An 18,794-nucleotide genomic window follows, 5' to 3' on the forward strand; every position below is an offset into this window, starting at 1 on the left:
CATGATAATTTTTTTATACTGTTATTATATAAATACTTTATGTTAGATTTATTATTCAACAGATCCTAAATTTTTACTCCCTCTTTATACAGTGCTAGAATATCTGAGAGATCTCAAAGTCAAACCTCACTCAACTTGCTTTTCTATGCAGAAAATTAGTCATGGTTTATGTTTCAAACACAGGTGATATTGAGATATAGATGAAGGGATAAAACAAAAAGTAACTGTCTTGACTATATTTTCAAAGGGGTCTGCATTAGCTCCCTTAGCAGTACTCTTATACTTTTTTTACAAGTGCACCTCCTTAAGATTTTCATGTAACAAATACACACAGGTATCTACACATATCTTTTTCTTGTTTTTTATAAATTCACCACCTGAATGTAGTGGCATATTTACCATCAAGGGTTCAACTACATTCAAGAAAGATATTTATGTTTCTACAATTCTTTCCTAACCCTATGATTCCAAATAACAAACCTTTATAAACAAGGTTTCCGTATAGAGAAAACAAGGACAGCATAGTACTATAGGGGATGTGGCAAGGTTTGAACTCCATACCTCTCACTTGTTATGTGAGCAATCACCACTGATCCACTATTGCATAGATGTACTCTATACATTTTTAATTTTTATTATTACTAGAGTAATACTTTTCTACTATGATTAGAGCATAAGTTAGTAGTATAAATTATTATAGTATTATAAACTAAAGCAGTATAAATGCACAGTATAAATTAGTGAATTTTTAAACTAATACACTATAAAATAACTAGTAAACTATAAAATAAAGATACCTATTAATTGCAATTAAGTATAAAAAATGAGGAGCTAACAAGCGATAAACAGGATGTGAAGGAGAAAGAGTTTGATGAACTGTGACACACGCAGACTCACAAACCAAATGAGTAAACCCTAAACATAAAATGTAGAAAAATTTTATAGTGTATAATATATAATTTTATAGTATATAATGTATAATTCTATAGTATTTAATATATAATTTTATAGTATATAATATATAATTTTATAGAATATAATATATAATTTTATAGTATATAATATATAATTTTATAGTATATAATATATAATTTTATAGTATATAATATATAATTTTATAGTATATAATAAACAAGTTGTAAACCATAAATTAGAAAATGTTTAAATGTTTTTCATGATTATACTTATTAACTATACTTTGATGGTTAATAAATAATTTGAAGACATTAAAAGGCTTTATGCCATGCTCAAAATATATCAAAATTTTTAATGTTATGATAAAAAAAAAATGCTACAAAAGACGTTAACTTAGTGATGCAGTGCATATATAGGCAACATAAACAGTGATTAAAACTTGAATAGAAGAAACTTTTTTTATATATTATTTTTAGATATAAACAGGTTTGATCCAAGCAACAACAGACCATCTACCACAGGGTCAATCAAAAGCTGATAAAATGAAAAGATTAGCTAGATTTTTTAACTTTACTATTCGGACTCCATTAGAGAAGATGGAGAGAGACAACTGAATTGGTTAATTCTGAAAGAGGATCATTCACAAAACTACAAAAACTAACTTAAGGAGAGTAATAGTGTCCTGAGATGCAAATATTTTTTGTTTCACAAAAAAGGAATCAGTCTGATCTCCCTGATCCCTTTAAACTAATTTTTGGCTACACTTATCTAATTTGTGGCTACACAAGTTTCTATTTAAACAAAAAAAAAAAAAATTACATTATTCATAAGAATTTTTTATTACTGAACTCATTTTAGCTTAAAGCAAATAATTAAAATAGTGGAAAAAAGAAGGGTATATTTTGCTTCAGAAGATGCAAACTATTGTTCTATGGATTTTTTGTTCAATATTAAGGAGGAGTGTCAGGTGTTGATGTTTCTGTTGAAAAATATTAGATGCATGGCATAGCTGAGATTAAAAAAAAAACAAGGATGAAATGGCAATCAATTCTGGTAATCTTAATTTCATCTCAAATGAGATGAAATTAAGATTACCAGAAGAAAAAAAGTTATTAAAAGAAAACTACATTCTCTTAATATTACAATAAAGCGTTATTAGAAAATTTAATTTAATTTAATTCTCTTAATATTACAATAAAAATTCATTGATTAAAAAAATCAGTAAAAAATAATTGATAAAAATTACCTAAATGAACAAACAAAAAAAATATATCTTTTTTAATGTTTCTTTATTTTGGCAAGTTTCTATTTGACAAGTGTTGCCTTTTATGAAAGAATGCACACAATGTTTGTACAGATACAGTTCTGTTTATTTCTCATTTCTTGATGAGGAAAAAACAGAACTGAACTGCAATACTTTTTAGAAGCGTTATTAGAAAATTTAATTTAATTTAATTCTCTTAATATTACAATAAAAATTCATTGATTAAAAAAATCAGTAAAAAATGATTGATAAAAATTACCTAAATGAACAAACAAAAAAAATATATCTTTTTTAATGTTTCTTTATTTTGGCAAGTTTCTATTTGACAAGTGTTGCCTTTTATGAAAGAATGCACACAATGTTTGTACAGATACAGTTCTGTTTATTTCTCATTTCTTGATGAGGAAAAAACAGAACTGAACTGCAATACTTTTTAGAAGCGTTATTAGAAAATTTAATTTAATTTAATTCTCTTAATATTACAATAAAAATTCATTGATTAAAAAAATCAGTAAAAAATGATTGATAAAAATTACCTAAATGAACAAACAAAAAAAATATATCTTTTTTAATGTTTCTTTATTTTGGCAAGTTTCTATTTGACAAGTGTTGCCTTTTATGAAAGAATGCACACAATGTTTGTACAGATACAGTTCTGTTTATTTCTCATTTCTTGATGAGGAAAAAACAGAACTGAACTGCAATACTTTTTAGAAGCGTTATTAGAAAATTTAATTTAATTTAATTCTCTTAATATTACAATAAAAATTCATTGATTAAAAAAATCAGTAAAAAATGATTGATAAAAATTACCTAAATGAACAAACAAAAAAAATATATCTTTTTTAATGTTTCTTTATTTTGGCAAGTTTCTATTTGACAAGTGTTGCCTTTTATGAAAGAATGCACACAATGTTTGTACAGATACAGTTCTGTTTATTTCTCATTTCTTGATGAGGAAAAAACAGAACTGAACTGCAATACTTTTTAGAAGCGTTATTAGAAAATTTAATTTAATTTAATTCTCTTAATATTACAATAAAAATTCATTGATTAAAAAAATCAGTAAAAAATGATTGATAAAAATTACCTAAATGAACAAACAAAAAAAATATATCTTTTTTAATGTTTCTTTATTTTGGCAAGTTTCTATTTGACAAGTGTTGCCTTTTATGAAAGAATGCACACAATGTTTGTACAGATACAGTTCTGTTTATTTCTCATTTCTTGATGAGGAAAAAACAGAACTGAACTGCAATACTTTTTAGAAGCGTTATTAGAAAATTTAATTTAATTTAATTCTCTTAATATTACAATAAAAATTCATTGATTAAAAAAATCAGTAAAAAATGATTGATAAAAATTACCTAAATGAACAAACAAAAAAAAAATATCTTTTTTAATGTTTCTTTATTTTGGCAAGTTTCTATTTGACAAGTGTTGCCTTTTATGAAAGAATGCACGCAATGTTTGTACAGATACAGTTCTGTTTATTTCTCATTTCTTGATGAGGAAAAAACAGAACTGAACTGCAATACTTTTTAGAAGCGTTATTAGAAAATGATAAAAATACAAATTATGTTAAATACTACCATTTATTCTTGTCGTGATAAGAAATCAACACTCTCTGATTGCTTGGAGGGGGCATTTGAGCTTGAAAAGGATCTCACTTTTGCTACAGCATGGGGCTTACAGTGGCTGGTGAACTTCAATACAGATAAAACTCAATTTTTTTCAGCCAATCCTTATCACAATAATTTAGATCTTCCTATATTTATGAACAGTACTCAATGAGTCATCAACTCTTCATCGTTTAGGATTAACTCTTACTTCCAATCTTTCTTGGAAACCATATATCAAATCTGTTGCAAAATTAGCATCTGCTAATGTTGCATCTCTTTATCGAGCTCGACACTTTCTTACTCCTGATTTTATTCTCTATCTCTGCAAATCTCAAATCCGGCCTTGTATGGAATATTGTTGCCATATCTAGGGCGGATCTTCTAACGATGCCCTTTCTCTTTTAGACAAGGTACAAAAACACATTGTAAACATAGTTGGACCTGCTCTTCAGCCAACCTCCAACAATTATCACATCGTTGTAATGTTGCTTCTCTTTCTCTTTTCTACAAATACTATAATGGGCATGCTCTAAAGAGCTACCGTCTCTTGTGCCATCTACTAAAATTCATTCTCGTGTTACTCAATTAAGTCTCATCCCTTTTCTGTGACTGTTCCTGAGTGCTCCAAAAACGCTTATTCATCTAGCTTTTTTCCTCGAACATCAGCTCTTTGGAATTCGCTTCCTTCATCTTGTTTTCCTGATTCATATAATTTGCAATCCTTTAAGTCGTCCATCAATGGTTATCTCGCTCTACAATCTTCATCTTTTCTCTTTCAGTAACTTCCAACTTTAATTAGTGGCTGCTTGCAGCCTTGTTGGAACCGAAGATGTTTAAAAATAAATAAATAAATAAATAAAATTTAACTCCAATATTTTTATATTAGGATTAGAAAATGTAGTAGAATGTAAGTTACATATTTGTTTAAAATTTAAAGTGGAGGAATGATCTTAAAAAAAGATAATGCAAAGCTTCCAGGTAATTAATACTATTATAATTCAAAGTGATAAAAAGCATTTGACAATTTTAAGTAAATGGAGGAAGGGGCCTATTTAAAGTTGTTGAATTAAATTTTTCATACTAAATCAAACTTTGAAGTTAAATTAATTTATTTTTAATTATTTAATTATTAATTTACATTACTAAATGCTTAGAAAAACAATTTCTGTCACTTAGTAAAAAGTACAAACAACCTACTTTATTTCAGTTAAATCTAACAATATCTAAAAATAAACAACAAATTCTATTTATCAATCTACTATTCCAAAAAAGTAAATAATTGGTAGGATTTTAAACCACCACACTGAGCAGCAAGTCATCGAATTTTACTTGAAAATCATGAAGAAAATGCAGAGGAGAGACGAATGTGCAATTAGTTATAGAAAATTCTGAGAATTGTGAATGGTAGAAAAAAAATAACATAAAGTAAATTGTGAAGACGATGGTAGGTGCATAAAAGAAGTTTAATTACTTGCATATCATTAAATTGAAGCGCATTTTTTTTTTAATAAAAATTACCTATGTATGCACAATTAAAAATAATCAATAAAAGTAACTAAGTAGTCTCTTATAAAAAATCAATTTAAAACTATTGAAAATTTAAACAATCATGGTAAAAGAACAGATGAGAGTTCTAGACTCTTATCTGCTCTTTTACCATGATTGTTTAAATTTGCAAATAAGAGTTCTAGACTCTTATCTGGACCTACCATCGTCTTCACAATTTACTTTATATTATTTTTTTTCTACCATTCACAATTGTCAGAATTTTCTAAAACTAATTGCACATTCATCTCTCCTCTGCATTTTCTTCAAGATTTTCAAGTAAAATTTGATGACTTGCTGCAGTGTGGTGGTTTAAAATCCTACCAATTATTTACTTTTTTGGAATAGTAGATTGATAGATAGAATTTGTGTCTGTGTGTACTTTATGTGCTTTTTTATGGTACAATTATATTCACATATCAAAGAAACTGAAGAATGTACCTGAAAATTGACTATAAAATTCATAAGATTATATTCTAATTTGATAAAATAGAGCAGTTGCTAATCAAACAGATCTTTAACTAACTAGATTAGAATTATTATATTATAGTGCCTAAATGAGTTATCAATATCTTCTACTTTACATGTAGTAAAGTGCACTTTACATACAGTAAAGTGTACTTTAACCATATGCTATTTTACTTTATTTGTATACAGAGTAAAATGTTAAATGTTTTTTGTAAAATTAAAAAAAAAAAACATTTTATAACAAAACTTTTGGCAGCTTTGAAAATAAATCCTAAAATTATCCTGCAGTAAAATAAAATAAAATTGATTTAAAAAAAAAAAATTAAAAAAATAAGTAACTTTTGTGCAAATATTAATTGATGCAATCATAAAAAGAATGCCTGAATACATAAGATTGTATAATCTTTTGAGTTTTCCTTTGAAGTACTGAAGATATAAAACAACATATAAAAAGCCAAAAATATTTTTAAAAAGTTGGAAGAAACAATGAAAAACTTTTACTTTGGTGACAGCAGATACAATATCAGTTGACATAATACAATTGAAATGTGAAAGGTCTAAATAATTTATTTGAAACCAGTAAAGGTAGTTTCAAAAATATTCGGGTGCTTGGGTACATATTCCATTAATTCTTTAGAAGATTTTTGTAAATTAAGACTGGGAGCTAGAGAAGCATAATCTTTTTCTGCCAGAAAGCTATTAAGAAAATGCATATTCACCATGTTCAATTGCTACTAAGACTTGATGCAGACTTGTTCAGAATGTTTAGGACCTTGTGCATGCAAAAGATGCAGTGGACAATTCAGTAAAAAAGAGTGAAATAGCAGCAATATCTCTACCTTTTGCTTGCATTTTCTATACAGGGAAAAAGCAGAGAAATTGCCAATGTTGAAATGAAAAAGCTAAACATATGATGCGTGTAAAAGACTTGCTGGAATGGTGACATTGCCAAGACCATTCTAGAATGATTCTTCATACAAATCTTTCTGGATTATTTTAAGGAGCATGGTAGAAATGAGTTTGATCAAAATATATATAAAGCACAAGCTAGTTATTTATGATGTAAAATGAAGACAAAAAAATAAAATAAAAGTTATTACACATTTTAATGTATTATATAGTTATACTGTACTGTATAATTATATTGTACTGCACAAAAGAAACGCAGTGTTTTTTGCTAAAAGAAGTCTCAGAGTTTAAAGTTGTTAAAACCTGATTAAAATGTTAAAAAATGATAATAAAAATAAAGATAATAATATATAAAAATAGAGATAATAATATATAAAAATAAATTTATTATTAATTTTCATATTTTAGATAATATTGAAAAATAAAAATTAATATAAATGATAAAAAATATATTATTATTAGAATATTATTAGAGAAGGTAAAAAAAGTAGACAAAATAAAAAATATATATTTTTCATTTTTTGCAAAAATTTTATTATAAAAACTTTTTATTAAGTTAAAATATATACACAATAAATATAATAATATTTAAGGATACTAATAAATGACAAAAAGAAAACAGTATAACAGCTTATAAAATAAACATTCTTAATAGCAGAAGATACCAAGATGTGTACAGGCTTGACATACATACCAAGATGTGTACAAGATTGATGTACAGCACAATCAGCGTTATTGAAATACATTTTAGCCAACATCCATGTATAAGGTGGATCACTTGGAAGAAATACCTAAATAAAAAAAAAATTTATTTTGAACTAATAATCATTTTTTTAACCAATTCACTCGTAAAAAGGCTTAAGGCAACTGCTATTTGAGTTAGAAGTTACCAAAAAAACAAAGAACACTTTTAAAGAGAAAGAAAATGGTTGAAAAAAGATTTAAAAAACTGTAAACTGAGAAGTTGATCGTTGTTTGAGGAAAACATGAAGATGAAGAGAACTCCAAAGAATTGATGTGCTAGATAGTTAAAAGTTTTTAGAGTATAAAGGGAAAGATAAAGTAAAAAGATGCAACTTTGATGAATGACAAGTCATACAAGTTTTGGTTGATGATAGCTTGTTTGAGCAGCAACCATATAAGATGGTAGCTTGTTTGAACAGCAACCGTATAGTATTTGTAGAAATAAAAAAGAGATGCAACCTTATGATGATGTGAGAAAGGCTCAAACTTGACAGTTAGAGAAAGTCCAACTAAATTTAAAATGTTTTTGCAGACAAAGCATAAATTGAAGAATCAGCCTGAATATGAAAACAATTTCAACAGACAAATAATAAATTTGTAGAGGTAAAGAATGAAACCAGGAGCAAGGTAATAGCAAGTCTGAAAAAAAAAAAGCAACCTTAACAGGTGCTAAGTTACCAATGGATTGTATATGCAATTTTTGTGAGAGTTCAGTTGTGAACGGTAATTCATAAAGACATAAAGTGGAAAACTTAATAATAGGAATATCAACAATATTGTAATAACTTTTTGCAGTAAAAAGTTTTATTTGGGTTAAAATCAGCAGCCACTGTAAGCCCCAAGTTGTCACAGAAGAAGGATCAAATTCAAGATTGGTTGTCTTAGCATTCACAAAAGTTATGAATTTTGCGTTCGGTTAGACCGGAAGAAAAAATTGTTTTGTCAGCAAATAGAGTCATTTTATATGTAAGGTTGTCAGAAAGATCATTAACATAGATGAGGAAAATACAGGACCAAGAATGGAATCCTTAGAAGTGAAAAGGAATGCTGACCTTCAAGGACAACTTTAATATTGTAGTTAAAAAAGAAATGGTTTATTATTCTCAAAAACCTTTTCAGATACACCGTATGAAGCAAACTATGGAGAAGATCAACATGCCAGACCTTATCAAAAGCTATTGATATGTCGAGTTAGTTAACGTTTACCGATAACAACTTCACCTCACCAGTGGTGAAACGCAGGTCATTCTGTCGACTTCAGAATTAATCGAAATTAATCGATTAATCGATTAAAATTTTAGACGATTAATCGAACAAAAAAAAATTAATCAGTACCAGCCCTAATATATATATATGTATATATATATATGTATATATATATATGTATATATATATGTATATATATATATATATGTATATATATGTATGTATATATATATATATATATGTATATATATATATATATATATATATATATGTATATATATATATATATATGTATATATATACAACCCTCGGAATAAGGGTCGGCATTTGGCAATGCCGACCTAACTGCCGACCTAACTACCTAACTTAAAGTATGTGAGATTGGCAAAAAATTGCCGACCTCGTTTTAAAGTTTTATGGTTAGACCTTTGTATCAAATAATTTTTGCCGACCTGATGCCGACCTCAAAAAGATTGAGGTTGGCAAATTATTGCCAACCTCATTTTTCCTAATTCCGAGGGTTGCATAAAATATATTATATATATATGTATATACATATATATATATATTTTTTGTTCGTTTAAATATTACTTATATATAATATTACTTGTTTTTAAACTCTAAAGCTAAAACACGCTAAAAAAACATTTGTAAAATATTTGTAAATCAAATAAAATGCTTATAAATCTATTCCCATTTATTTTCATACTTATAAATACCAGTGTAAATGTTTTACAATTTTATGCATCAGTTTAAACCACCCACATAAGAACAAAGAGAAACAGACATAAGCAAAGGTCAGAGTGAAGGTAAGTAGTTAAGGTTGTCAGAAAACTAAGTTACAAAGTTAACTATATGAGTAAAAGATCAAGAAATATAAAAGTTTTAGTGCAGGGTCAGTGGTAGTAAAGCTGTTCATTATAGTATGCATTAAAGTTACCAATAAAAAAAACAATGGTTGAAGGATAAAAAGATAGAGCTCAGTCAACTTGATCAAAAATAACTTTGAAAAGAAGTTTTGAGAAGTAAGAGAGTGATAAAAAATAAAGGTGATATAGTGAAAAAGTGCTAAACAAAAGCACATTAAAGAATGGTCAGAGAATTCAAACCCGATTTTACAATAAATTAATGAACTGATGTGTAAATATCAGTCAAGCATGCGCAAGCAAGCAGAAGTCAAGCATGATCTATAAACTAATTTGAATGAAGAATTCTAATATAGACCAAGCATGGACTAATTCTAATGAAACATTAGAATTAGTCTCACAAAGTGAAAAAAACACCTGGTAAATTTTGCAAGAGCTAAGATTCAATGGGTAAAAAAGTTACTACAAACAGCACAAATATTCTTACAAGATAGATGGCAACAAATTAGTGGCATCATTGGTTTCGTATGTTTAATAGTTTTAGATACTTTAATCATGTTTTAAGTTACTAGAGAACTTGATTCAATCTTAGAATGTGCATGACATCCATGCATGCATGACACAGCATCTTAAGCAATAAGCTATGCAGTTGTCTCCAGTCCTGCGAAAAAGTCATAACAAAGAGCTTCTTATGAGGCCTTTTGAACATCAAAAGTACTAACAAGGACACCACCTATGAGCAACATGGCACTTTTGATACTTCGAATATTTTACAGCTATTTATGGAATCAGCCTCTCTGCAAACTACTGGATGCAATTAACACATGCCGAAGATGAGTATTATTATAGACACCATTTTTAACCTTGATTTAATCAAGAGCCCCAGAGGCAAGGGTATTCAGTGTTAACTTCTTCTAGCATTTGCATTGAAAAGCAAATCCTACAAGGATTTTGGTTAATATTATTCCTTATTATATACATTTATCATTAAAAGATGTAGTAAAAACTATTGTATTATTACATTTCCAACTTTTTAATATTCAAATCTATGTTTACATCATTGGTTTTTGAACCTGTTATATTTTGTTTTATAGCAGTTCGCATTTCTAATAACCCATCTAATATTTATTAAAAATAATGCTAATTAAGCCAACTAGAATGAGAATTACATGGGTATCACATTTAACTTTACTTGAAAAATAATGGAATGTTAATGTCTAATCAGTATAAATATAAAATAATAATAAATAAGATAATCAATTTTATTTCTGCTTATATGCAACCTTATTTTGCATTATCTTTATAAATCAATATGTAATACTAGTCTATTTAAAATTACAAAAAATTAAAAACAAAAAGTTTTGTTATAGCTTTGATTTTTTGTGAGTTTAAATAAAGCAATCATTGTCCTTACAATTAATTTCCTTTTTTTTTTTTACTTCATACATATTTATTGGATTGATAAGAGAAGACTAATAAAAAATTTACAAACTTACCGGATTGATAGAAGAAGGCTCCTGAAACAGTTGAATTGCAATCGGAATCAAGTCTCCATTTTTCTTAGCATGAAAAAGTGCCATTGGTGAGCAAATCTTAAAATAATGCAACATTTCAATGATATAAACATATCAAATCAACATGATATATAAACATATCAAAACAGCTTGATATATTACCATATCAAAACAAAAATAATGTGCTAATGTATATTGAACAAATTTTTAATTATATTTGAAAAGGAGAAACCAAGTTTATATTTCAAAAGAAGCATACCACTTATTTTTCATTTTAATGCGTCTTAACTTTCCCTATGCTCATACTCATAAATGGCCTCTAAAGAGTACGTCTTGTTCTATAAAGAATAAAGCTACATCAAGAAGTCTTTAACAAGTCACTTTTATTTTCATTAATTTTTTATTGTGGCAATTCTACTAGTTAGTATCAAAATAAAACTAGTAGAATCATTGTATCAATAAATTTTTGTATGATTCCATTAGCAAATTTGTATCACACTAATTGTCAATGGAATCATACAAAAATTTTAATGTTTAAATTATTTTTGCAATTTTTACTTTTTAATTTAACATTAATAAAAAATTCACTATTTCTTTTTTAACAGTTCAACCATAAACTTTGATTTTAGCTTAATTTATTATCATATTTTGAATTCAAAATCATAAAAGTAAATTTCATTAAAATTTCTTCAGTAAAAGTTTTTCCAGCAAATATATCTTCTGTTATGTCAATCTAAACAATCTACAAAAATATTCAATATGTTACTTAATTTATTTTAAAAGTACTCAGAAATTTGATGTCAAAAATTTATTTTCTAAACTAACACTAAATAAAATTTTTTCTCCCTTTATTTAACTATTATAGCTATTTATTTAAATGATATAATAATTATTTATTTAATTAGATAAATACTTTTAGTGCAAGGTTATAATATTTATCTAATTAAACAAATAATTGTTGTATCATTTAAATAAATAGCTATAGTAATTGAATAAATGGAGAAAAACTTGTTATTTAGTGTTAGTTTCGACAACAAATTTTTGACATCAAATTTCTAAGTACTTTTAAAATAAGTTAAGTAATATATTGAATATTTTTCTGGATAGTATATTATGATAATTTTTTGGATAGATATCATAATAATATGTATAAGCATACTTTTCTAGCATTTTTACAACACAAGTTATCTAAGAAACCAAGATTAACCCAAAATATCTCTTTTTTTTCAATGGCCATGTCAAAAGTTGAACCATCCAAAAACGGACCAACCATTTCATTTGATACAGCAAAACTAAAAAACAAAACAAAAATTATACTAAAAGTTAGAAACCAAACAAAAATTATTAACTTTTTAAAATAATAAAAAATAATTAGTTAAAAAAGCATAATAAAAACAACAAGTTACTTATCAGGTACTTTAGTGCACAGTTGAATTAATGTTGGGTTACAGCCACGCAAACGCTGCTCACCAAATTTTACATCAGAATCCCAATTATAATAACCCTTCAATAAAAAATATGGAAAAAGTTAAAAAAAAAAAAAGTGAAAAACTCAATAAGTTCAATAGGTACAACAACTTTTAAAAATTTTTTAAAAAACTTTTAAAACATACGTGAGGTATATCAAATGTGCCTTTATAAATGTGAAGAAAGTTATCTAAGCTATTCCATTTATCAGAAGTCAATAAACGAGTAAGTTTAGATTGAGCCAGTAGTTTTATCTTTCTACCAAGTATATCCCACTTAAGACAAAATATATAATTCTTACAACTATGTCAAAATAAAATGATATAAAACAATTGTTCCAAATATACTTAGCATAATATAATTTATCAAAACATAAACATTAATCAAAAACACCAATAAAACTACATAAAAACTGCAGTCAAGTAAGAAAAGAATTGTGGACCAATAAAATTACATAAAAACTGACCTTATAATCATTACTAAAGTTCTCTTCACGTGGGCAATTTGCAACCTTTAGAAATAACAATGAAAATTTTGTTATAAAAATAGTAAAATTTATGTTATCATTTATTTCTGATTTTTTTAATATTATTTTTATATAGTGTTATATAGCGCTATTGTTCTTTTTCTATATATACACTGTCTGGCAAATGTTTCCGGTCAGTTAATAATGTTAATTATTTTTTATTTATAATAATTGACATTAAATTTTAAAATCGTTTGCAAAATCATAAACTAATTTGATTAAAATGTACTAATGTGTTTTTGAAATGAATAATACAACATGTTTTTTTCGTTTGTGTATTATAAACTTTCTCAAACATACTTGATCAAAAGTAAGTTTGAGAAAGTTTATAATACTTTTTATGACTTTGACTTTAATGGCTCTAGCTCATAAAAATTAGACAGAAACAGACTGGTGAAATGTATTGTGGACAGAGGAAGAATCCAAATTTTCTTGTTTTTGGAACAAAGCGACGGATAGACGACCATCCACTAAACATCACGCCCACTGTTTGTCTCAAAAAATATTCATATAATTACTACAACAATAATGTTTCTTCTTATTGAGCACTCTCTAATATATTTTGTTATAATAAATAATTCCAATTATGAAACATTTCTATAACAACTCAATGAAGAACATACCATCAAAATGAACATACCAATAAAATCAAAAAGAACATACCAATACCATCAAAAAAACTACAAAGAGCTAATTAACTCAAATTTACCAGATCGCGAAAATATATGCTGGAAAAGCAACATCTTTACTGCAACAAAAATAGCAAAGTTCTTTCATAAGACTCTCACACTTACTAGGCTGTAAATAATATTTGTATAAAAAAGATGTTAATACAGATAATACAGATATAGGAAAATACTTTTAAGGAAGAAAAATACCATACAGGTGCAAATATTCAGCATGGTCATTTGTATGATTGTACAATAATTTGTAAAACATAAACAACACTAAACAAATAAATCCTTTAAAATAAATGAACTTGAAGTAATATCTTAAAAGTCGATTGATAATAAAGCTAAAATTTCATGAAGCATTCTGATGAATGTGACCATTTTGACAAAGTATGAAGAAAATCTGAGATGGTTTTTTACAAGCCTATCTCATGTTTTCATGGAACAGCCCAAGCCTATGTATATATAAATGTATTTCACCGATAATTGTTAGTTATAAATTTTTTGTAGCAAGTATTTGTATTTTTATTTATTTATTTACCTATAAATTTTACAACTTAAATTAAGTTTATATTACCAATGTAAAATAAAGTTTAAATTAAATTCATGTCCTGCTGCCTTGTAGAATACACATTTTTAGGCAAAGGCTAGGAGATGCCAACTCCAACATAAAACACCCCCTGCCTTGGGGCTCTTGGTTGAATAGAGATGGTGTCTAGATAAAAATACTCATTTTGGGCAGATGTTAAATGCATCCGGCTACTGTCTTGTAGAAGGCCTTCTAGGCAAAGACTTAAGGGATAAACAGATTCTATCTGTTGAGCAGCCTTGCACCCCTTCTTCATCTATTAGGCTGGTGCAGATGTATTTTTAATACATTGTTTCCAGTTTAGGATGTTGAATCCTGGATCTTCTTGACTTAATGCATGGGTTTTGCTTGTGTCTCTGTTTTTATGACTAGGCAACTCATTCTATTATCTCCTAATGAGGGTACAGCTCTAAAACACAGTTTTATGGTTCTGAGGCCGGCTGGTAGTGAGGTTTCCTGAATTCTATTATAGCTCTCAGAGAGGCTGATTTCATCAACAGCTGAAAAATATCAAAGAATTAAAAGTGCCATGTTGCGCATGGATAGTGTCCCTGTTAGTACTTTTGGTGTGCATTGCCAAGGCCACATTTGGAGCCCTTTGTTACGGCTTAGGGTTTATTAATAGTAAAGAGGCAATTGCTTGGGTTAATAAACAGTGTACTGAGTACTATCTATGCTTTGAGTCAAGTTCTTTAACAATTTTAAAAATGAATAAAGTAACAAAAACTATAAACACAAATAACCATCATCATCACCAAGTATCTTCGAAGTAACTTTTCTTCTGTTAAGTCTTATCTCTTGCAAAGTTCACCAAACCTACTTGCTCTTTGTGAGACTAATTTGAGTTAAGCTGTCTCATCTTGGGATCTTGGTGTTGATGGTTATCTTCCTTTAATTCGTAAAGACTCCAATAGTCACAAGCTTGGTCTGGGCATTTACATTTATAAGAATTCACCCTATTGTTGGGAAATTAGGTTTGAATCCACAGACTAATCTTTTATGTGCTTTGGTTTAGCACCTATATACTCTATTGCCTTTTTCTTTGTCTTATCACTCTCCTTTATCTCAAGACTGCACTCTTTTCAATGTTATTTCTGATCATATTGACCAAGCCCTCTCTCTTTATCCATCAGCTAAAATTGTTGTCGGTGACTTGATTGCTCATCAAACTGAATGGCTTGGCTCTAGTGTCAGTGACTCTCTAGGCATTAAAGCCCACAACTTTAGCCTTTCTTAATCCATAACTCAAATAGAAAACAGACATGTTTATTAACAGACACTCAGAAAACAGACATGTTTATTACTGCTAGAAACCATTGTAAAAAGGTTTTGTCTTACGCCAAAGCCCGCTATTCTAAGGTCATAAAATCTCGTATTTCATCACAAAAATTAGGCTCTCGTGACATCTGGAGAATCTTTAATAGTTTCAATAATAAGGGCAAATCTGTAATTCCACCTCTCTTGTATGATTCAGACCTTGTCACCTCACCTAAAGACAAAGCTGAATTGTTTGCTAAGAACTTTTCATCAATATCATCTCTTGATTCCACTAGTTGTGTTCTACCTGATATAGCCAAATTACATTTTGTACCTGATATAGCCGTATTGCATTCTACCTGATATAACCATAATCGTATCACTCCAGCTTCTGTATCTAAAGATTTCCTGCTTAGATTTTCTTCTACAGCTTGTGGCCCGGACAACATACCTGTTATAGTCTTGCAAAAGTGTTCTCTTTACTTTCAAAACTATTCAACAAGTGCTTATCAGAGTCTTGTTTTCCAGCCTGCTGGAAAGCGGCATCTGTTATCTCTATTTTCAAAAATTCTGGAAAGCGATCTGATTTGTCTAACTACCATCCCATTAGTCTTCTTCCTATCATAAGCAAGGTTTTTAAATCTTTAATTAACAAACACCTAATCTCTTATCTTGAATCTATTAACCTACTTTCCAATCATCAATATGGATTTCGATCGTCTCGTTCTACAGCTGATTTGCTAACAGTAATAACCAATGACATTTCAAAAGCTTTTCACAAAGTTTGGCATGCTGGTCTTCTCCATAAGCTTTCTTCTTATGGCGTATCTGGTAACACCTATAAGATTATTGAATCCTGCCTTTCCAATCGTAGTATAAAAGTTGTCCTTGATGGACAGCACTGTTTTTCTTATTCTGTAATGTCAGGGGTTTCTCAAGGTTCAATTCTTGGCCCTATACTCTTTTCAATTTACATTAACAATCTTCCAGATATTCTCACATCTAAGGTGGCATTGTTCACTGATGATACTACCATTTATTTTTGTCATGATAAGAAGCCGACACTCTCTGATTGCTTGGAAGGGGCATTTGAGCTTGAAAAGGATGTCACTTCTGCTACAGCATGGGCCTCACAGTGGCTGGTGAACTTTAATTCAGATAAAACTCAATTTTTTCAGCCAATTATTATTGCAATAATTTAGATCTTTGTATATTTATGAAGAGTACTCGATGTACTCGAGGTACTCGAGTACTCATATTTTTATGAAGATGTACTTGATTAGTCATCTACCCTTCACCTTCTAGGATTAACTCTTACTTCTAATCTTTCTTGGAAACCATATATCAAATCTGTTGCAAAATTAGCATCTGTTAAGATTGCATCTCTTTATCGAGCTCGACACTTTCTTTCTCCTTTAGACAAGGTACAAAAACACATTGTAAACATAGTTGGACCTGCTCTTCAGCCAACCTCCAACAATTATCACATCGTTGTAATGTTGCTTCTCTTTCTCTTTTCTACAAATACTATAATGGGCATGCTCTAAAGAGCTACCGTCTCTTGTGCCATCTACTAAAATTCATTCTCGTGTTACTCAATTAAGTCTTATCCTTTTTCTGTGACTGTTCCTGAGTGCTCCAAAAACGCTTATTCATCTAGTTTTTTTCCTCGAACATCAGCTCTTTGGAATTCGCTTCCTTCATCTTGTTTTCCTGATTCATATAATTTGCAATCCTTTAAGTCGTCCATCAGTGGTTATCTTGCTCTACAATCTTTATCTTTTCTCTTTCAGTAACTTCCAACTTTAATTAGTGGCTGCTTGCAGCCTTGTTGGAAGCGAAGATGTTTAGAAAAAAATTAAACTTTATATTGCATATCTAAATTTTTAAAACTTTGATTAAATTAATTTTATTTATTTGTAATTTTATAATTTATACTTAAGTCTTGCTGCAACACTAAATTTTAAAAAATATATGGACACAGAAACAATGATTATTAATATTACAAGTTAACAAACACCATTGACAAATAAATTTCTTAAATATTTCTGCAAAAAGTTAGACAAAAGCTAAGAGTTGGAAAAATGTTTTTATAGTTTAAAAAAATGTCAATTTAATTGTTACTTTTGTTAAAGATTATAGAAAAATAAATTATATGCTATTTTATTTTATACATGTAAAAAAAATATTCTTTAATTTTAACAGAATGAATATTATTGTATTAACTTATTTAATAAATCTACATATTATAAAAAAATTGTGAGTAAAAGTAAAGCATCTTTACCCTCCTTGGCATGCCAGCAGATGATTCCGAAAAAGCATACTTGTTCTTTTTATCCTCTAACTCTTCTTTTCGCTGCTCTGTTCGTGGATCAAATTGAGGCAACAATGAATCATAAGCATATAATACATACTTTTTATTTGCTTTAATCCATCGATGACATGGAAATGGTAAAAGAAAGTTTTTGAATATATTGTCATTTACATTTTTATTGCTTTTTGGGTACCTAAAACCATTACATAAAATACTTTCATTTACTAAATCATTTGCTAAGACTCCAGTTATCTGTTTAACTTGTGCATACTCAAGATACCAATCATCATTTATTCCTTTATCATCTCTCCATAGTTCAATTGATTCAAGTTTTCCAATATTGGGAACATTTCTGATTTTAAATAAATCAATGCTTCCTTTTTCAAAATCATTTCTCCATTTGACATCCAACAGTAGATCACGTGATTTATTTCCTTTACAGTCTATCAAACAACAATAAACATTGCTATCAGTGCCAGCTCCCTTTACATCACCAGTTTTGATTACAATTTCAAAGTCTATTTTATTTCTTGATGGTGTAGTCCCCATTAAATTGTTACACTTAAATTGTTGATCATGTTTTTTTGCATAATCTTAACAGACATATAACTATTATTAACAACTTTTATATACATACTTCCTTACACAAACACATATGTGCATGAAAAGCCATATAAAACATGTAGTTACAATATTTTTTAAAAATACAAAAAAATATAAAAAATATTATATCTTTTAAAAACACAAAAAGTATATAGTAACGTAAAAAGCATTCAGGATTTATTGAAAGATATTGTAATACATAAACAAAGTATTCTTTGTTTAAATCCTTTATTCAATTTATCTAATCCAAAGTTTTAATCTTTTCAACTTTTATTAACTTCTTCTTAACATTTAGCACTATTTAGACTAAATCT

At 28.0% G+C, this 18,794-nt stretch overlaps 1 protein-coding gene across 1 annotated transcript in view; it reads right to left on the reverse strand.

Annotated features, from left to right (window-relative positions):
* The window catches only part of LOC100215649 (polyunsaturated fatty acid 5-lipoxygenase), a 31,767-nt gene extending 13,263 nt beyond the window's left edge, over positions 1-18,504 (reverse strand). The window contains exons 1-8 of the mRNA XM_065811084.1: positions 17,848-18,504; positions 12,987-13,031; positions 12,667-12,795; positions 12,460-12,557; positions 12,213-12,345; positions 11,036-11,131; positions 7,418-7,514; positions 798-915 (exon numbers count right to left, since the gene is read on the reverse strand). Of these exons, the coding sequence (XP_065667156.1) occupies positions 798-915; positions 7,418-7,514; positions 11,036-11,131; positions 12,213-12,345; positions 12,460-12,557; positions 12,667-12,795; positions 12,987-13,031; positions 17,848-18,426 (1,295 nt within the window). The 5' untranslated portion in view covers positions 18,427-18,504. The remainder of the gene's footprint in view (positions 1-797; positions 916-7,417; positions 7,515-11,035; positions 11,132-12,212; positions 12,346-12,459; positions 12,558-12,666; positions 12,796-12,986; positions 13,032-17,847) is intronic.
* Between the last annotated feature and the right edge of the window lie 290 nt (positions 18,505-18,794).

This window comes from Hydra vulgaris, chromosome 11 (assembly GCF_038396675.1).
Source record: "Hydra vulgaris chromosome 11, alternate assembly HydraT2T_AEP".
NCBI lineage: Eukaryota > Metazoa > Cnidaria > Hydrozoa > Anthoathecata > Hydridae > Hydra > Hydra vulgaris.